Raw genomic sequence first — 22,314 nt, 5'->3', positions numbered from 1 at the left:
TTTCAAATGTACTAAAGAAGAACATTTAAGTGATTTTGTATATTTGCACAAAGATTTAAGATTGTGAAGGTTGTAAAGTAACAAATGCTGTTTCCACAACTAGCCATGAGATCCCAAATCACATCAATAAGCACACAGATATAAACCTCTCTGTCGTCTGTACATACATGAAGGCAGCAGTAGTGTGGGCCTCTTCTGGCAGCAAACATAGCTCCACAGTCCATGTGGGGTCCTATCTGACCCATTTTCATGTCTCCGTGCAAATTCCATCCCGTTGTTGCTAGCTCCACTCACTAGCCCAGCAGCTCCAGTACATTCCTGGGAGCTCACATACAAAACCATAGCTGAGCCGTCAATTTCCCGTGTGGCTCAACTCTGGATAACCTCAGGTTCTCTGCCACCAAAATATATCAAAAATAAAAACTTCACAGATCAAGCCTTCCTACGTTGCAGAATACTGGCAAGGTTGTCCATGCTGTGTGGCCAGATGCCTCCATTCTCTGCTTGTAGATTATTAAAGCTGACGCACAAATGCTGGGTGTGGTTACGCTGTGCTGCTTTCCCAATAGAAATCAGTTGATAGACGCGAAGGGAGAGGAGAACGATGGAAGGAGAGTAAGATGGATGGATTTATATATTTGTAAAGGAGAAAGCTGCAGAAAAAAAGATGTGGATGGTGTACAAAGGAAGGAGGAGAGAACAAGGGGATGAGAGACTAAGTAGGAGAAAGAGAGAGAGAGAGATCTCTACTTGATGGGTTGGCACTTCCTGGACACAATTCATTATTCATACAGTGTATAGCGTGAAGGATACATAACTAATGTCCCCATTACAGAATCTCTGAGTTAGCATCTTCAATTTGAACTATTCTGCTATGAAGTTGATTTAGTTCGATTTAGTTTTGACTAGAAAAACAACCTGCATAGTTGTTTTCAATTTTCTGTAAAGTGAACTACAAATATTCACGCACTCATTTTCTCAGTGTTCATCACCTTGTTCTCATTAATCAATGGGTCCATCTATTCAAATATGTTTAGATATTATATATATATATATATCCTATCGAATGTGGTAGACCCATAACCTCAACCTTTCAGTTCAGCCTTTTTCAGCCACTCATATGTTTTCTCCATGTCAGCCACTTCTTCAATTTGATGGTAGTACATGCCATGCAGGGGCTTGTCATTCCATGACAGTCCATCTGGCTCCTTCTACTTACTGGGCTTCTGTTGCCTGAGGTATAGACTAAGCAGGTCATCCCTGGGGCCCATCACCTCGAGGTAATTTTCAAGGCCTATTGTTTTGTACTCTATAGTGCCCAGGATGCTCACTAGTCCATGGCTTCCCCTCCTTCTACATTGACTCTGTGGTGGAGCCCTCTGTGCATTGTAAGGATAATGAAAAAATGGTGATAGCCAACCAGCCTCACATAGTGGTGCTGGATAAACATCAGAAGACAGCAGTCGTGATAGATTTAGTAATCCCGAATGATAGCAACACACAAATCTGGAGAAATACCAAAGGCTGAATGAAGAACTAGAGAAAATGGGTGGATGGTTCCAACAGATACCAGGAACAACATCTGAAGCAGAAGAGTGCAATACTTGGAACAGATAAAATCTGATTCTGCACAGAGTATATATATTTGCACTGCAGTCTACTGAAAAGCAAGACGAGAATTAACATCCTGATGTTGGATTTAAAATGATGAGTGAAAGATATTCAGAGGACACCAGTGGAAAGACTGAGTCTTGACAACTGGGGTAAAGGACTGCATCGATGTATTTCCTTTTACCTGGCCACTCATGTAATCAGCAGAGAAACAATCTGTCATCTCGCCTGCCAATCATCTACGCTATGTTTGAATATGTGCCACAGGGGAAAATGAATGGAAGAATAAGTATTGGAAGCAGAAAGGGAAAGTATGCATTTACTAAATATAATTCATGATGTTTTAAGTTTGTTTTTGGGGCATATGCTTTGATCTTTAATTCCCTGACAGTATCCTGAGTGTGAACAATTCAACGTGTGACACTGGCAGGAAGCGAGCAGATTAACTCAACACATACGTACACTGATATAACGAGTCAGCCCTTGCCGAGAGACTCCTCCATGCAAAGGAAATTCCATATGTCCTCACGCTGTCAAAATTGCACATGCAGGTTTATTTAGACTGCCAAGCAAAGACAGCTGGTTTATAGTGTGAGGTTCCAAATATCATATTAACCACATAACATCATCGCTTCAAAGACTTGTTGTTGGGTAAAAATGACATGCTTGATAATTAAAGATGATACTGCAATGTAGGGAATGTGCCTATCCGATGACTTCTCTGCAGTTTTCCTAATATAAAATGTCTATCAATAACCCTTATGTTGGAAAATAGGTTCACTGGCACGTCTAGACCACCTCCTATTAGGTATGGCTTCCAACTCTTTCCATCATTTTTTTTTTTTGTAATCCTACTTGTGATTCCATTTCCTTTCAAATAACCTTGCTATTACGCGTGAGCCATACTGATATGAAATTTGAAAAAAAGGGCTGGCTATGATTTTTTTTAATGGAATTCGCAGATGACAAGCTGCGCCCTTAAAAAAATTGGGTCAAAAACCTTAAAAAAATGATTCAACAAATTCATCTTAAGGAGAGCCAATGAAGGCTCAAGTATAGAAGATAAAAATAAATTAGTTGGGGGAGATCTAAACCTCATAGTGAAGAACAAGTTTTAAAAAAAAACACTAAAAAGACAGGGCTATCGGGTCTTGTCATCTTTAGTTCAATTTTGGCACACAAGAAAATCCTGATTATTTTCTCTCAAACCCGATTTTCCGATAACGATTTCTTCGTAAAATACAAATGATGACTAGTATTTTGAATGACTTTTATTTAAACATTTTTTTTTCTTTCTTATAACTCAAAATCCCAGTGAATTTAACTTCATACACACAGAACAATCAACAGCATTTTACTTATACAACAGACTTCAGATCTGTTCTTAATTAAACCACAATGAAAGAAGAAAGTGCATATATCATCTGAAACGAAATCAAACATGTCGTGTTTTGAATCCTTCACCGCAACTGATATCAAACACACTTTGCAACAGGGAATGTTTTGGTCCGTGTCCATTATCTAAATGCTCACTTGCCTGAGCAAACGTAGCAGAATTGCCGGTAGCCATAGATGTTGTTGTTTCGGACTGTGCGCTCGTGGGAGGAAGCGGAAATGCATAGGAGACTACGGTGGCTTAGTTACACCCCAAAAAAAATAAAAAATAAAATAATAATAATCTAACGTAGCCATTTGAACGTTATTAAAAATCGTTTTATCCAGAAAATTCAGTTACAAATCAGAATCGCTCAATCGAGCACATGAATTGACTCGAATGAAGGGGGAAGCTGGAGTAACTGTTCAAAGTCCTCTTTCATCTAAGTCAAGGCTGTCAAGCACACGGCCCGCGGGCCGATCAGGCCCTCAAACGGGTTTAATTTGGCCCGCGAGAAAATTTTAAAATGAATGAAAATGCGAGAAAATTCATTTATTCAACTGCATATTTTGATTGGGATTTGGATATTTGAGCTTCATTGTAATTACTTATTGATTGTTTGTTAGTTCATATGATTCTGTGTTTGATACTAAATTTGTATTTTATGAAAACATCTCAAATGTATTTTTATAGATTTCTTTAATATGTAGCAAATATGTCGAGCAATTTACTAAAATGAGTTTCACACCCCTGATCTAAGTCATTGAGATCACAAAAATATAAGACAAAGCTGTAATTATGATGTACTGGTAGTATGCTTCTACTGCACTGCAACCTACAGCCATACGTTGTTGTCCTCCTACTATGTCCGATATTCCACAATGTTATTTTGAGTCGCAGGGGAGTCAGGGTGTCGAGGAATGGGGTAGGATCCCAATTGACACATCTACTATCATATTGCTAAGCTATAACGACACCATATGGAAGACATTTGATTCCATCTGCCTGGTGAGAATATCGACAAGAATATCTACGTGACGTGAGAACTATAACGCTAATCGCAGAGCAAGTGGCACAGCCTGCAAAAACGAAATCCAAGTTTCAGATGTCAGACAAGTGTGACGACCGATTTGATGGCCAATCGTGGTTTGTGTAAAGACTGTTACTGCGACGTTAGGGCAGAGGGTTTGATAACATGGGGCTAAACAATAGACTCACATAAATATTCACCGCAAGGATAAGATTTTATGTGGTAAAATAAAAATATACAAATAAAAATTATCTTGCAATGACCAAAAGAATGCAAATCTCTTCATGACAATTCATAACAATATTGAAAGATGATGTTATTGAAAAAGGAGAACCATGGTAAGAAAGTTGAAGAAAAGCCATGCTTACATGAAGAATTTATACTGTTATTAATTTATCAATATAATTGTGTTTTATTTGACTCACAGATTTGACATTAGAGCTGTGAATAAAATGAGTCTCTGTAAAATGACTTATTGCCGTCATTTTAAAAAACTACTGTAATAACAGTATTAGCTTCCTCTGTGACCATTTTCTCATTTTTCCAACGTTAATTTGATTATTGTGAAAATTCAAAATCTCTTTCTTTTTTTTCCATTTAAGGGCACATGGCAGTAAAAAACATTTTTCTCTGACTGGTTTGGTTAGAACATGAGCCAGAAGAAAAAAAGGAGACAATCAACAATAATGTTTTGAATTTTTTAAGTGTTTTCTCCATCTAGACACTCACGACCAAAGTACATTTTCATTTTCAGAGCGGAAACCTATCCTATTAAAGCCAGTATCTGGGAATTTTTTTTTAATTGATGATGAACCACATAATTCCACGGTCAGTCTCTTGACACGTTTTGAAATCTGTACTAACTGAAATGCAAATTTAATTCACAGGACACTGGGGACTAGGGTCTCGAATAACAACTGTGATATTGCCTAAAAAGGAGTTTGACAGAACATTAGCTGTGAACAGAATCATTCTAAGGTCTTGGATTACTATTCATAATGATTTCTCATTTATTAAACACATGTATGACTTGTATGGCCAATAAAATGTGAAAAGGTGCTATGTGAAGCATTTGTGTTGCTTTTAAAGTATGAACAGTGGTATATAAATAAAGGTTTGATTGATTGATTGATAATTGAAACTTCTCAGATTGAAATGCAATGGCACATTTTTTTAAATTTTTTTTTTTTTTTATGTCCACTCACTCGGACACCTAACTCTAAGTATTTCTTAAAAAAAAAATAATCGTAAAAACAGAAACTAAAGATCATTTGGGATTTTTATGCATTGTATATAACACACTATGTTTACATTCTAACTAAAATTCTAATACAAACCAAATTAAGAGAATAACTCAACACAGACCTGGTGACAGCTTTCTTACTTTGCAACCTTTTTGGTATTTAGTGGTTGACCAAAAAAAAAAAAAAAGCTACATTCTGGATGGAATGCCAGGAAGTTAAGTTGTGCAACCAAGATTCTGAATGGAAGTAAACACCACACCAAAAATATGACCTAGTCGTGTTTAGTGCATCTGCATCACATTCGAGAGGTCCTGGTCTCAATTCAAGCCTTCCTGTGGCTTCCTTTCACATTCCAAAAACAAGCATTGTGGGTAATTGAAGACTTATTTAAAGGTGTGAATATGATTCTGAATAGTTAGCATATGTGCAAGGAAACCAGTCTATAGTGACCCTCCTCTCACCTAATGTCAGCTGGGACAGGCTCCTGCTGACATTAGGTGAGACCACGAGAACTGTAATTAGGACGAGCTGCAATAAAAATGGTTGGATGGATATACGGATAATTACAGACGTCGCAATATTAAGTGAAATTTAAAACGAGGGTTCAGTACAGCTAGGGACTTTCTCCCATCACGTTAAAACTAAAACTAAAATACTAATCTACTTATTGATCTTTAATTTTTTCAGGTCAACTAAATGCATTTTATTTACTCATTATGACAGTACCAAGTCATTCTATTTCCTCTTCTCTAAATCATTTATTTCTTTGTGCAGTTTGGTTTTAATTGCTGCTATTGATGTAATGTATAAATTGAATGTATTATTATTATATCATCATCATCATCATCATTATGATTATTATTATTATTATTATTATTATTACAGTGACACACCGCTACTTCGCGGTTCACCTTTCACGGGTTCAGTGCTTCGCGGGTCTAAAAAATATTCGAAAAATTAAAAACTTTTTTGCCCGGGCACGATCGGTGCTCTCCATTCGCTCCGCTCCGCGGGGGCATTGTAGTTTCGCCGAGCGGCACGACGGGGCGCTGGAGCGGTTAGACGGCCGGCGTGCGCCGAAGAAGAGCGTGGGCGAAGAGGAGAGTGGACGAAGAAGAGCACGTTCCCCCGGGCACGATCGGGGGCGACGTTTCGCGCGGTTCGGACCGTACCAGAGCTCCGGCCGGCGTGCGTGGCAGTTAAGCCGAAGAGGAGCACCTTCCGCCCGGGCACGAGCGGGGCAACATTTCGCTCCGTTCGGGACCGCACGAGAGCTCCGGAGGAGGCCGGCCGGCGTGCGTGGCAGTTAAGCCGAATAGGAGCACCTTCCGCCCGGGGCACGAGCGGGGCGAAATGAAACCGAGTTCAACCGAACGGAGACACGCTTCGGGGGAGCAGGTCCGGCGTGCGTGACAATTAAGCCGAAGAGGAGCACCTCTTCCGCCCGGGCACGAGCGGAGCGCGAGGCTGTCAGTTATGAATGAATAAATGAATAAATAAATAAATGAAGAATGCCACCTTTCATTTCACAGGGCACACCGGACGGCGTACCAGCAGGTAAAAGTCGAAGTAATTAAATAAATACAAAAAGAAGTAATTGAATAAATACAAAAATAATGGCTGGGGAATAAAAAAATAATAAGTTTTAATAATATTTTGGTATTTTTTGTTATAACATGAATTTCACTCTCTCTCTCTCTACCCGTCTTCTATATGGTGTACTGTATACAGGGGGGTATACTGTATACCTGTATAGGTTTTTTTAAGCATTTTGGAAGGGGCGCCGCTACTTCGCGGATTTTCAGTTTTTGCAGGTGGTCTCGGTCCCCATTAACCGCGATAACCGGGGTTTCACTGTATTAAATTTCAGGTGGTCGAGCAACATTTTTATTTCACTGCTGCATATATACCAACAAACAGGCCAAATTTGAGCATTTTGCCTGATGGAAATCAAAGTATCAAAGGCTCAATTAGCGAATGGATCAAAAAGATTATCCCGAGCGATTATACTGTGGTCCGGGTTTTTTTTATTTCCCCCCTCTGAAAACGGAAGAGTCCGGACAACTGTGAGTGATAAATATGTTCATTATTCCCGCTGGCAAATCTTTATGTGTGTGCGCTGTGACTTGTAACAGATTCATGACGAGCCAATCGGGAAGCAGAAAATGGAAGAGCAACTGATTATGTTTCACAAGTCATTCACCAAAGTAAAAATAAGAGCTAACAGCTTCTTCAATATCGTCTACGAATGTTTTCTTCTTCTTTGCATAACCATCCCTTCATGATATCCCGGTTCATATCTCACTCATTCACTGGAACGTGAATTTTTTATTTATTTATTTTTTTGTCTCATGGATTACTCCGTATATGGCAGTATTTTGCTGTGATTATTTTTCCATACAGGCTGTGAATGCGGCCTCACAGCAATAAGCACAGACAAGGAGGAAAGAGTGCTTTAAAGACAGAGAGTGTCCAAAGTTTGGGATCATTTCACACCTGATAAAAGACAATGTAGTGTAATGTGCCTTTTGCAAACTGTAATTTGCTTAAGTTAGACAACAGCATGTCTATGGTAAAGTAATGCTAATTGCTAATTAAATATAGCCTACCAACGCCAGTGAGAATTAACTGTTATCTCCCCACAGGTAGTTAGGAAAGAGGGAACATAGAAGTAGCCACTTGCGCACTTTCAATTGCTTGACGGACCAAACAGTAAAAATTATATATATATTCTACCGTAAGCACAAGCACATTTTAAGATGACCTGCTGATGGCCTCAACTGACACCATCACCAATTAGCTAACTAAGGCCAATTCTACATTTTCATATACAGACATTCACTTCATTAAACAGGCCAGGAACACCTTTTAAAGGCGCACACATGCATAACGTCACAGATACTCCAGTGTCGAACGTGAGGCTGACGACCCCGAGTGGACAAAAATCGTATCTGTGCCTCACATGTGGATGGTATTAGTATTCTGAAGCTTCAAAATAAGTATAAATTATATAAATAAAAAGATCAGCAACCACCTTGTTGTGTTTGGGGTCTTTCACTCGCAAAAAAAGTCAGAATTTCTGCTTTGAGGCCACTTCGGCAAGATCAACTTACATTGTCACTCATTAACACACATGAATAGAAGCAACTGAGTCAAGTCTATTCGCAAGCAAAGCAAACCACTTTTACTCACTTCTGAGGTAGATTTGAGCACGACTAATCTTTTGATGGTCCTCTGAGAATCTCTGAACTCTTGCTACAGCAGGCATGACCAGAGTTTTAGGAACCGTTACGCTAAATCAAATGAAAAATGGTCGACTGGTCGCTGACTTGTCTCACTCCATCTCTCAACCTTGTTATCTTGCTAATTCTGGTACACAGATCTCACTGTCTGCTAGCCTAGCGACATCTTTTTCACACTTATTTGATTCTGTCTTCAAACTACTTCATTTTCTTTCTTCTTCCAGTCCCTACGCGCTGTTCTCCAGCAATCTTGCAGTGTGTAGTCTGCCACGTTGGGGTATTGAAGCCTGTGACTTAAAAAAAAAAAAATAGGGCAGACCGAAGGGGGGAGTGGGATTCTTCTAATATGAGTTTGCTCACATGCTATCATGATGCAAACTCTAAAAATGTTTACGCCGCGTTTCAAGCACATGACCTGTAAAATAAAACGAGTAGGCAGTTTCTATGGGCTTGAAGCTGACTCCGATTTCAACCCCTCCCCTTCCACAAAAAGATGGATTGCTAAAAGGAGTACTGCTGTCACAGACCGTGAAGGAACCCGAAATAAATAATGATCCCTGCTTAGTAACTCGTCAGATTTGGACATGGAGACTAAACTCTGCTACATCTGTCTCCAAAAGCCCAAGAGAACAGAACTAACATTTTTAATTCTGTTTGTCAAGATCATTTCAATAATTCCGAGCAAGCAACAAGCAACAGAAAAATCCCCGCCAAAAAAACTCAAGTCATTCCTTTCCGATCACGTTGGAGCGCCCATATAATAAACCGTTTTCAAACCTTATTTCAAACCATTTTTAGTGACATTGATACAATCGTTTGAGACGTGTACCGTACTTTCCAGACTATAAGGTGCATCTGTATATAAACCGCAGCAACTCTTCTTTGCGGGGAAAAACAAACAAAAAAAGGATATTCAAGCCGCACCAGGAGACGAGCCGCAGTTTTCCATGTTGAAAAAAATTAGTTTATTGCATGTACAGAACGATTTTTGTACAAGGTACATAAACAGATTGTTAAAACAGTGCCTTTTAACACGGTAACAACGATTTATTTAGAGTATTTTCTGAACTATAGAGCACCGCTACCGGTGAAAGAAAAAGCCACAGACAAGCTGCACCATTGTATTAGCCGCATGGTTCAAAATCTAGAAAAAAAGTAGCGGCTTATAGTCCGGAAAATACGGTATTTAGGAATTATGCTACATCTCAAGTGCATACTGTATATGGGAAAAATATCTGAATCTGTAAGTAAGTTCCATGCATATATTATATTGTGATGAGACTCGCTGTAGAAAGGATTGATGGGCAGAATAACGACAAGAGGTTGCCTGGCACGGCGGGTCATGGGGAGCAGCCTCTGCCGCTGCAATCACGGTACATGGTCTATTTTAGCTTTGTTGGATTTTAGGCCAAAAAAGAAAATCATCTTCAACTGTCTCTGAGTTGAAATCAGAACACAAGGGCATATTTAAAGATCTGCACGAAGGTCCCTTTTCCCCTCACCTGCCTCTTTATTCATTCCAGCTTGACGACAAATTCACAAACTGTATGCTGCCAGAGGATGAGACTATCTAATGAGCGCATGAGTCATAAACTGAGGCCAATATGTACCACCAAGGTTGCAGTCAGGGAATATTTGTAACATCATTTACTGGACCACAGCTATGAATACCGCAGTCTGAACAGCAGGCTCTTACCATGAGGTCATCCCATGTTGTGAATATTTTTAAACACGAGATATAATATTACAGAACCAGTTACACAGTTGCCTTCCAATTTATTGACATGACCCATCACATTAATGCTCACCACTATATCGAGCAAACTTGCAAGCAAATATAGCAAATTCAAACAGTGCTGCAACGTCACATTCAAATGGATTTGGTGTTTGAAGTGTGAGGTATTGGAGGACATGGCGACGCTGGCGCACACTATGCACACACATTACATTTCCACAAACATTCCTTCATTTCCACGACAGTTAAATCTACATACAGGACAACACAGTATTCCCACTTTCGGAAAAATTTCATGAGCGCGACTGAGGGCGCAAACTCAGTTGTTCTACTATAGTTTGAAGCACACACATAGACTCACGCTCATCATGGACGTGCCGCTGCAGACGACACACAGACAGCCCTATTCAGGAAGTCCAAGTATGGGCGTGGGTTCCAAGCCCCTTAAAAGAGGCTGTTTTGTGCGTTTCAGAGGTCAGGTGACTTCAAATTGTTTTGTGTTTTATTACATGGCATGATTTTAGTTATTTGTGAGTGGATAATGTGGGACCACATTGAACCAGATTCTATTCAAACTTAATAAATTATGCTTAAAATCATGGTTATTTTTTTATTTTCATTTTTTTTTAAGTCGGACTGATTTGATCACAAATCTCTATTCAATGATTTGTTTTATTTTCATATGTAGACGATTTGAATGTTTTTGTAACATCTACATCATATAACAGGTACTGGTTTGGCATTGGTTTTCCCTTTTAAACCAGCACACTAACAAATATTTTGTGATGTACTAAATTTCCTAGGCTTCGGATCATAAAGACAAAATCCCAGGACAATTAAAAATGTTGTAATTGGGCCCAATTGGAACAACTATTACCACCATACCAGGAAACAAGGAACAAAAAGCTGATCGACAACGCTACCTGTCTCTTGGGAGTTCAGCACCTCCAGGGCATGCATCATGGCACTGGCAAATACGTTGGCATCCTCCTTGCTGCCAAAGTTCAGCCCATAGACCTGCCGAGCATCTCGCCATTGGTGGAAGGTCTGTGTGGCCTGGTTGTACTTAAGCCCCTTGGGAATGGCACAGTTGATCACCACCTGGAGTGTCGCACAAAAGAGAATTATTGACACATTCGTCAGAACACTTTTAGGACATAAAACAAATGGCAGTAAATATGCACTCAGGTATAGGTTTGGTAATGCATACGTGACAACATATTCTTTGGGTAAAAAAAAAAGCAAATGATAAACACAGCTGTCCTACTGTCATTTCAAATAAAGAAAACCAGTACCTGCCGAGTGAAAAGTAAACCGATACTACTGTAGCCCATTTCAGCATTATGTTTTTCAAAGTCCTGGCCCAAAGCCATGAAGGAATGCCTCAAGCTACTCCTGTGAGTTTTCCATTTCCATATGCTCACAGTCGAGAAATATTTGGACAGAAATATTTATAGCTGTATTAGTTTGGCATCATCAAATGTGAGGATGATGTACACACACATGATTTTGTCTCTTTTGATCTGATAAAGCGTTAATACCCAGACAAGATGTGTCGTGCAGTAAAATCCTTTAATCTCAGTGTCATCTTGTCTTCAGACTAATGAGTGAGGGAATTCAAAGCATTCCCCAAAAGTGGTGAGGATAATTTAACAGGGACCCCAAGGTTGGTCGAGATTTTAAAAAAATAATGAAAAAAAAAGTAAGCAACAGCACAAGGTTTGGAGAGAAAAATATCCACAGAAGAAACAACATTTCAACACTTTTATGAGTAGATGGAAGTACAAGAATTGAAAAGAAATTATCCTTAAAATTATTATTAATTAGGATAATATATAATGCAACTCATCTTGAAAAGAAAATGCAGTATCAAAACTTGGTAGTGTTGTCAGAGTTGGTGCTTACCACAGAATTCCCAAACAGCGGAGTCATACAGCAACAATTATAAAACTCTAGGCTACAGAACACTTCAGTGCACCATATTTGGTAAACATTCTTTTTTTTTTTTCAAAAACTTTCAGAATTGTGTTTTCATGGACTCAAAGTGTACTTTAAGCGCAGAAGCTTTTATTTTTTTTCCTCAAATAGCCAGTGATACAAAAAGGTTTTTAAAAATGTCGTTAAAAGTGCCCTTTGACAAGAATAGGTTGTTTTTGACATCTCACAAAATAAGACAAATATCTGCACCTTGTTGTTGCAATAGACACGCACTGACCTGATGATCTTGGATCTTGCGCCCCACTACACGGAAGGCATTGTTTCCTGTGTGGTGGTAAATGTGGACTCTGCTGAAGCCGGTCGAGCCGCCCGCTGGTACCCACTTCTTATTGGCATCGTCGTACACCATAACAGCAGCTCGTGCCTGGCAGATACTCTGTTCGCTAAAGGAAAAAGTGACATAAAAACAGAAACCGTCATTTTAATATTCAAGGACTATTTAGTTTTTGGCAGGAGTGGTTATAAATAAATAATTAAAAATTTTATTTAAAAAATGAGTTATTGCACAAATTACAATTGCAAGGTCGTATAGAGTTGCACTCTGAACAATGACAAAAAAAATAATCTAATTGCGATACTTTTTCCTAAAAATTGCGATTCCGATATGAGTTGGGATTTTTTTTTTTCAAGCTTCTTTTCGAAAGTATTTTTCAACAATTAATCTTCACTACAACAAACAATATCCAATCTGTTACACATTATACAATATTGCGGTAAAGGCAAATGAAGTATTAATTATTTATAAAGACAGTTTATTTACTAAAATTAGAGGTATAAGGTGTTTCGATTTTTTTTTTTTAATAATAGGGATATAAAGCTAATGGTCACACAAGTATTGTGATTTGAATCAAATCGTGAGATAAGTGAAGCCTCCAACCCCTCGCACGGATATTTGTCGTGGCTCAACTCTTACAACGGTGACACATATCCAACCGCCACGACAGATACTTGCTCACACACATTTTCCGACGTATGACGGACGGTAGCCTCAACATCACAACATAAACAACACAAGTACAGAGTTTTTTTCCCCCACACACCTGGGAAGTTTTTGAGAGGTGAAAAGGATCAAGCATGTTAGAAAGTTGAAAGCCTGCGCGGCAGTGTTAGTTTAGCATTCTGTGAATCCCCCCCCTTCCCCTCCAAAGACAATAAAAAGTAATGACCATTTAAACCGCAGCCTTTGCGATTACAAAATTGCGCTTTTGCAAATGCAATTAATCATTCAGCCCAACGCTGCGCCTTCAAATTCACCAAAATCGCGTTCCACCACCAGCGCCACAACTTAGACCTGCTTATACTTAGTCTAGTTGACTTTCTGAGCCAGGGGCAAGTAAAAGAAATGACCCCAGTCTGCTGGAATGCCCAGAAAGGTTCGACGTGGTCTGCCAAATTTCCAAACGCCGTAAAGTAGACTTGCCCCCAGCACGAAAATGAAGATACACCCATTATTACGCAAAGTGAATGTGCGCCTGTTTACGAAAATAGAGCCCAATGTTTTATGCGTTGTTTTACTGAGAAAGAAACATTCAGCTCTGCTTTTTTCAATTTCAGATTATTGCCCACTTGAAACCCATTGGTGCCCAGCAGCAGAGTCCTTTTCTCTACCTTTTCTGTTCAGACCCCACACACAATGTATGACTGTCAGAGCTGAAACCAGACTTAATGCGCACACACAATTTGTTCATCTGAAACAACTCCGAAACATACAAATGCATTCAACTTCAACTTTTTCACTAACGCATTTGCACATCGCTTAAGGTGCTACATTCCAACAGCAGACTCAACTGTATACAGCTTTTGTATTTATTGCACATAAAAAAGCTGCATTTTATTTTATTTAAATGTTCTCATATTTTCTTAACACCGCAGTGCATCTGTGCGCAATTTAAAAGGCATATTTTTCCCCAAAAAAACTGTGGTTGGATTAGAAATTGCACAACCTCCGTACCAAAGCTTCCACTGTAGATTTAACTACGTAAATTGAGCAGCAGTGAAAAAAAAAAAGCACCGTATTACTTGTACTGTGTGCAGAAATCCCAAGAGCTGCTACAGTTGCAGCATAATGTATGCCCACTTAAATCTGATTAGGCCTCCACTGCGGTTAGGTTGTTATTACACCGCAATCAAAACGGCACGTCAGACAATTATGTCTGAGTGGGAATAAATTATGTCAAATTTGCTGATTTAGATAGGAAGGGAAGAAATTGGAGATGAAGAGACGAGAGCTGATTTGCATCACATTATCTAAACCACAGCGCCACAAAATGTTATGTGCCTTACTGTTCGGGAGTTTCCACATTGTGGGGGTTTTACCTCTTAAACATACATAACAGCATACAACGAACTGTAGTTTGTTCTTTGCACACCGTGCCGTAGTGTATGGATTAGATGCCAAAAGTACATTTGAATGAAATTCCATTTAATGCGATTCACCACTTTCACATTATAATGAATGAACGTCCTCTCATTTGTGACAAAAGAATATAACTTTCATTTGTTGACATTAGAAATTAGGATTATAAAAATGGGATGAACAGTATCGTAACAACTAAGGGTTTTAATTTTAGTTTTAATCATTTTTGTAAGTTTTACTGTTGATGTCAAACTCCCTAAAATCATAAATTGCTTGCCATTATTTTCCTCTTTAAAGGTCAGTGACCGAACAGAGGGACACATAGAGAAAAACACTATGTATGAATCAGAGCAGAATAGCAAATGCAAATGGTAATGGAAGATGAGAATAAGTTCCTCTTCTTCATTAATGTTAATGAGGGTCTGTGAATGGTTTCCGACTTCAAAGAGAAACGAAGTCATTCCAGGGAATTCAACGCCATGATGTCATATGCCAGGATTAGTCAGGGCGGGACAGACTCTCAGAGCAGGTTAGTGTTTGTTGCCTGGGAGATTATAGAGGAAAAAAATAAATAAAAATCACAATTATTTCAGATTGATATTGCACAAACGATTATTCCTTGATTTCATAAATATTGCAATTAGTCAATAACCAAAACGCAACTTTAAATGTAACCAAAAACAACCAGAGAATTAATAATACACTAAAATAAAAGCAATAAAAAAATACATATACACATATATATATATACACACACATATATATACACACATACATACACACACATATATATATATACACACACATATATATATGTATATGTATATATACATATATATACATATATATATACATATATATATATACATATATATATATATATACATATATATATATATACATATATACAAACATATATACATACATATATACATACATATATATATATATATATATATATATATATCTCCACGTGTACATACATACATATATATATGTTTAATGCCACAAACAATGTCGTTAAAGCCGAGTCACTGACTTTTGACTTATTTTGCATAATTTTAGCATTGCCGATCATAAACTGGAGCTACTCGGAAGGTCTCGGGTTAAATCTTTTCGCCATTTTGGCTGTAAATCAGTGGGGAGTATCTTTTATGAGGGTTGACGATCTAAGAGAATGAAAAGTGAAGGAAGCAAATTGAGGGTGAGGATGGAGCTGAAGGGTTATTAAAGCAGAAGTGCAGTTGGGTTTGGCGAAGGGGAAGGAGTGTAAAAACAGAGGAGCTCTAGGGAGGGTCCTGGATACATCTGCATCCTTCCTCTTTTGCGGCTAAACCTTTTCCAGTTAACTCCCTGGGGCGCTTGCCGTTCTGACACTCATTGCCTGTATCCAAACCCAGCTGCACATATTTCAAATGAGCCTTGAGCTCCTTTATCCTCAGCGTACCTCGGACTGTTTCAGGGTTGGAGCAAAAACATTACAATTATGCATCAAATTCTTATTGCGCTATCAATGATTAGGTGCGCAAAAAAAAAAGTTTGGATAATGTATGCTGTCCCCCTAAAGAGAAATGTTATCATTATGAGCAGGAAATTTGGCAAAAATAAAAACTGTTATACAAATTCAGTGGATATAAAATCCACATGGAGAAATAACACTAAGATAAATAATTACAAAACTTTTTCTCCATTTCTGTGACCTGTAGTGCCAAACAAATGAGAGAGAAATTAGAAATCCCTTTATTGTCATTGTACTCAAGTGTGCAACGAGATTTGTACGAATTTGATGTACATTAATAAACTGTCTTGTATATTAATTCCTGGTTCATTTTCCGTTACTTAAGTAGGCTAACCTATAAGAACAAAATAAAATACAAAATCTGATATTGTTTATTGTAATGCAGATTTATTTATTGCTCATTTGTTAAATTTATTTCCAATATGTTCTATGCGACCCCTGAACACGGCAATCTGAATAATATTGCTTTTGGTAACAATTAATCACAGCTCTCTGTTTTCCAGGTTTGGTCACGTGATGATTGCAACTGAGCCCTTGGGCACTGTGATGTCATTTTCAGTCGACAGCAAGTGGCAAAATGGCCACCTCCCAAGATGGATAAAAAATGGTGTATTTTGCATCTTGATTCATATTTCATAAACATAATATTAATTAGGATACTGTTTTTAGTCTAATGGGGGTACATAGAACATATTTGACTTTTTTGTTTTTATTTGACCTGCCCGTTAAAAAAAATACTTCTCCCCCAAAAATAATTACATTAGATCCCAATCTCGAGTGGAAAAAAAAACTCCAGTTAGATTATTTTTCAAACTTTTTCAAACATGTAAAATGGAAGTAATCACACACCTGGCACCATTCAATGGATTAACCTCACATAAAGTTCAGATGTTCTAGTAAGCTTTTCCTGGCACTGCTCAATCAAGACAAAGGTACAAAGACTTTCCCAGATATTGATTATACCATGGAACACACTGAAGACAGTCACAACGTTATGTGGAGAAAATATGCCACATCAATGACAGTACTAAGATCTGGATGACGGGAAGAAAACAAGGCGGCCAAGAGGCCGACAGCAACACTAAAGGAGTTGCTGGCATTTCTGGCCAGCAACAAGTGTTAATTAGCTTGCAATAATTTCCCATTTGGTCAAATGGTTTTTTCAATGTTGACAAAATGCTCATCCCAAAAGAACACCACTCCTACTGTGAAGTAAATTGAGGGCAGCATCATGCTTTGAGGCAGCTTTTCTTCAGATGCAACTGGAGACTAAATCAAGATTAAAGGAACTATGGATTGGTTTTAAATACCAGTCAGTGTTAGTACAACACCTTCAGGCTTCTGTTAGAAAGCAGAAAATAAAATAAAAGTCCACTAGAAGATCAGAACTTTATTTAATCAAATGCTCTTTAAAAATTGTGGTAGTTTTTTTCCCAATTGAGTTGTATGTCACAATGGTCAAAAAGGTTTGAAATATCTTATCTTGGTCACTTTTATATCACAAAATCTCTCCATTTGATCAGCATGCTTAGACTTTCAATATCCACTGAATATTGATTTTACCACAAAGGACACAAGGGTTACTATTTTTTTAATCCATTGAAACATTTTCTGATGCCATGAGAAAATACCCTGTGACCATAAGTATGACTCATCTCAACCAGAAGGTAGAAGAAAAAAAAAGACTGAGCAGGGAGCAGAGAACCGACACGTGGCGTGATAGCGGGAAAAACACCTCAGGTGTGACAAAGCAGCCATCAACACAAGGGGCTAAATATAGTGACTGAGATTATCTGTGCAAAATGCACATCGATGGTGTGGGAAGGAGTATGTGCAGCAGGACAACACGCAGCCCTTGATGAAAGTTGAAAAGGCCTAAATGTAACACCCGATACCAGCAACTTACGAGTTATCCATTTGTAACTGAAAAAAACAACCCCCCCAAAAAATCTGCCATTCTTCTGGAGTCATGTGATTAAAAAAAAAAAAAAAACTAATAAATTAAAAAGGTCGTCAGCCACAACAGTTTTTTTAATTATTCCGGAAAACTGTCTGTTGCATTGTATTTTTTACAAAATGACGGTACTCAATTAATAGTTTTCTTTCGTACGAGGGTCCACGGAGGCTGTTCCCAACAAAAACCATCATTCTAGTTCGACAAGGATGATATTGTTAATTAATCATCTAATTTAAGTAATTGTGGAAGATAGCATAGTCTTTTAATTACCTGGACCATCAACTCATCTTGTTTGCGCTGAGCTTGTTTAATGGGTAGAATACACGCAACCCTCCTGGATTCAATTAGTTGTAGCAAGTCACTTACAGAAACCATTAGCTCAATGAAGAAGTAGCTCCCCAGAGGAAGGATCCACATGTGGTTTTCCAGAGTTTCACCGCATTGAATGACTGCCCTTTTCCACGGGAAGTAACACTGATGTAATTGCCTCCCATAGTGCAAAGTCAGAATCCCCGCAACAAACCTGTGACCTTTCGCTGACTAACATAGCACTTTGTCAAGCAATAAAAAGTATGGCTTATGACTTATTGGTGTGAGAGAATGTGTTGAGGGGTGTAGTAAAAGTTATAAAACAGCAGAAAAATGATTAAATATTCATTTAGAAATCGTCACATCCGAGCTTCAAACTGATGTGCTTATAAGAGTTTAAAAATGTTGGACCAACATCCCAAATACGAAAAGAACTGGAAGAAGAGAACCCAATGATGTCTGCAATCATAGAAGCAGTTATTGGACATCGGTTCATCTGGTTAGCAGAGTTGGGCATTCCGTCAGAATGACGAACCAGTCGGTCAGCCCATCACTGACGAATGGATTTTCATCCGCCAGTGTAATCATCACTAACAGGGTCAAGTGCTGATGAATCTCACAGACCGTCACAGACATGCGCTCGTTTGGCTGATCACCGTCTCATGCGTTTGTTCCCGAGAGGGGGGGATGTTCTCAGAGAAGAGTCCATTGACTCTCTATGTGTGAGCCGGAGTACTCTTGTTTTCAGCAGAATCTTTGTAGAGACTGTGATGACCGGCTTTGATTGGCTCAAATGGTGTCACATTATACACATACACATATACACATTTTCTCTAAGTCCAATAGCCCCTGACTCCAGTAGCAAGCACGCAAATGTGTCAGGTCACAGTTAACGATGCAGTGGCACCATGCACAGTCGTAGAAGATCGGTAGGGTGTTGCCGGGGTTCAGAGTGCAGGTCGTGTGTTAAGTGGGAGACTGGCACATTTAACAAGATGTTTAATCACATTATCATTCACACAGGGACAGGGAGCGCATTGACAAGAGAGCAGGTCTGGACTGGATTAGACTGCACTCCTCGTGTAGGACTTGCGGGAACCAACAATTAATGCCTTCAAATGAACAAGTGAATTGCCTGATTGAAACGGTAAATGAGGTCAACTTCCCTGGGAGGCTCATAAACAAATCGGTGAAATGGTGAGCGACCTCCTATTTGTATGCTAAATGCAAAGTGGCATTTACTTTTCCACCATTACCTACCCTCATCGACATCCCAACAACTTTCCATCAGGACATCTGCAAAAAAGTCTTGGACCTACCCTAGTCTGTCCAGAACTCTGCTTCCCGGGCCTCACATCTACTCAAAACTCGGGCAGCTCGTCACGCACACCACAATTCACATTCACTGGACCCCAAATAAGCGGGGCATTCTCTTCAGACTTGTCACAGTACATATAAATTCCCCATGCCTTGACCCCAACATACACCACTGACCTCCTCCATCTTTGAAACTCGCTACCTGCATAATGTGTACACAGGCCCAATCCCAAAACCACCCCTTACATCTCGCCTTCCCCCTTGAAATGCACGTTTACGACGAACAAGACGTGTCCCAAATCTTTGCAAACTTTAGGGGTAAGGTCACAGACAAGGGGCGTATGGCCCTTCAGCACGAAGACAAACCCGACCTCCCAAGATTCTACGAGTGACCCCTTGGCAACAAATACAGAGTCTGCAGAAATGTTCTCAATAACCAAGAAGAAGCGGATAAACACATAAATGTAAATGTAAGTTCTATACTTCGCTACAATGACGTGTTTTGAGTTGTGGGTTGAAACGTTTTCTGCTGTCAGACCAAACAACAGTGCTAGAAGCCAAGTACTACATTCCTGTTGCTTCTGAATGTTGTGTGACAAATTGATTTTCATACCAATAACACTTGAGATTTCATTAGATATTTGTAGGTTATTTTAAAAGTTGTGGCTTAACGCTCACTGGCACGTGGTCTGGACTAATAGCATCTACGCTAGGCTGCTTCTGAATTGTTTGCCGTCCGTTTTTCATTGTTTTGCTGTGTAATCAATAATGTAATGTAGTTAGAAGTAATGTCGCGTCTGCTTACGACACAACCTAGGCTTTTGAAACGTTTGGCACGCGGCTCGACGTGATGACATAGCGGCTCTAGTCCATTCCCATTTCCTAGAGGGATTGTTTTCCCACCCTTTGTTTTCATCTCCCCAAACAAGTTAAAGGGGGAGGAGGGAAGACAAAGTTAAAGGCTTTAATGGAAGTAATGGGATAGCCCTGGACAGGTCGCCAATCAATTTCAGGGTGCATATCCAGTAAATGAGCAACTACTTCCACCAATGGAAAATTCTGCCTTCAATTAACCTCAAATGCATGTTTATGCTGTGCATGAAGAATCTGGAAAATTTGGAGAAAACCTACACCACATGCAAAATCCTTTCTATGACACTTCTTCGCGGCTTGGCTGCAACAATGAAACTGATCCTCAGAACTATATCCAACCTGGTTATAGAGCGCAGGCCAAGGAGGGCCGCAGAGTCAGTGCCATCTGATTGATACTGCGAGTGTGCAGTGGAGGCTTGCACAGTTCATTTGATCCCGCCTTGATTGATTGATGGCTGTTCTGAAACCTGGAATGGAAAAGCACCTTATGCTAAGCGAGGCTCGGTAGCCTGGTTGTTCACTTTAGTTCAAATGTAAACAGAGCAATGGGTTTGAAGATTCTTTTAAGTTAGGTGCGATATTTGTGGTGGAATTTTAATAAATGTGCCTTAAAACCCTGTTGGCAAACAAAGTCTTCTCACTCTGACGTCGACAAACACAGTATACTGACGGATTGATTATCGCTTGGGCCGATTATTGGGGCGAATATTTGCCATTTTGCCGATTATCGACATCTGCATTTTTTTTTAACTTTCACGGCCGATAAATTAAAAGATGGATTATTTTGGCTCGCTGCAGAACACTTCTCTTTCTCTCTTTGCTGTGCTGTGCTGGTGGCCCTGCCTGCAAAAGCAGATTGGTCTGCCCACATCACCATCTGATTTGTTCCTTGTAGCAGCCAATCAGCAGGAAGTTGCCCGTTTGCTTTTTTGCCTCGAGTCACACACACTACGGAAGGCAACAGGCTTTGCCGAAATTTTAATAAATGTTCGTCTACTACAACTCACAACAAATATAACAAAACAATTTGCCGTAGTAATCTTTAAAGAAATGTTTGTTCTCATTTAACTATAGGACATGCAACTGAACTCGGGAGCTCCTTGCACTTTTTGTTAGACTTTTAATACTATATTGTCTATTTTCTAAAATCTAAAAAAGCTTTAACATGTCACTTAAGTTGATGAATAAATGTGCTTAAAGGCAATTAATCTAAATGAAGTTTTGGAGTTGCTGTTTTTGAAAAAAAAAAAAAAAACATTTACACCATTTTATCTCCTTTTTTTCCAACAAATGAATCGGCTTTAAATATCGGTTATCAGCCTTCATGACTTCTAATAATCAGTATAGGTATCGGCCCTGAAAAAAGCATATCGGTCTATTACTAAAACACAAAGTTTGTTTTCATAAAAGAAAAAAAAAAGGTCCCAGAAATGACAGCATGCTCTTTAGAGAGCGAATAACCTAAATACACCTTAACCAATTTAATTGCAATTCTAATTTTCCTTTTTAAGTTTTTGTTTTGCAGTCAGTCAGAAATATTCATTTTAAATAAAAAGCCTTTTGTGTGAAAAATTTACCAGCCTACTGGTACTCAAGATTTTCAGGTTGAAGCCTTTACAGCTAACATCCATTTCCACTGAATAAGACTTTTTTTTTGCCCAGGGAATGTTCAGTCCCAGTAGTCATACCATGCATGTCAGCCAAACAAGATTGATTTGTTTCTGTCATGTTATGAAACTGTATCTTCT

At 38.9% G+C, this 22,314-nt stretch overlaps 1 protein-coding gene across 5 annotated transcripts in view; it reads right to left on the bottom strand.

The window, feature by feature from the left end:
- The window catches only part of enah (ENAH actin regulator), an 83,701-nt gene that overhangs the window by 36,203 nt on the left and 25,184 nt on the right, over positions 1 to 22,314 (bottom strand). For all 5 annotated transcript variants that reach the window (XM_088286309.1, XM_088286308.1, XM_088286307.1 and 2 more), the window contains exons 2-3: positions 12,453 to 12,618; positions 11,161 to 11,338 (exon numbers count right to left, since the gene is read on the bottom strand). In XM_088286309.1, coding sequence (XP_088142435.1) covers positions 11,161 to 11,338; positions 12,453 to 12,618 — 344 coding nt within the window. The remainder of the gene's footprint in view (positions 1 to 11,160; positions 11,339 to 12,452; positions 12,619 to 22,314) is intronic.

The sequence above is a fragment of the Idiotropiscis lumnitzeri genome, chromosome 21 (genome assembly GCF_059441095.1).
Source record: "Idiotropiscis lumnitzeri isolate Australia: NSW breed Sydney's pygmy pipehorse chromosome 21, RoL_Ilum_1.0, whole genome shotgun sequence".
In the NCBI taxonomy this organism is placed as follows: Eukaryota; Metazoa; Chordata; class Actinopteri; order Syngnathiformes; family Syngnathidae; genus Idiotropiscis; species Idiotropiscis lumnitzeri.
Note: the sequence above shows the minus strand (reverse complement) of the source record. Positions and strands in the feature narration are given on the sequence as shown.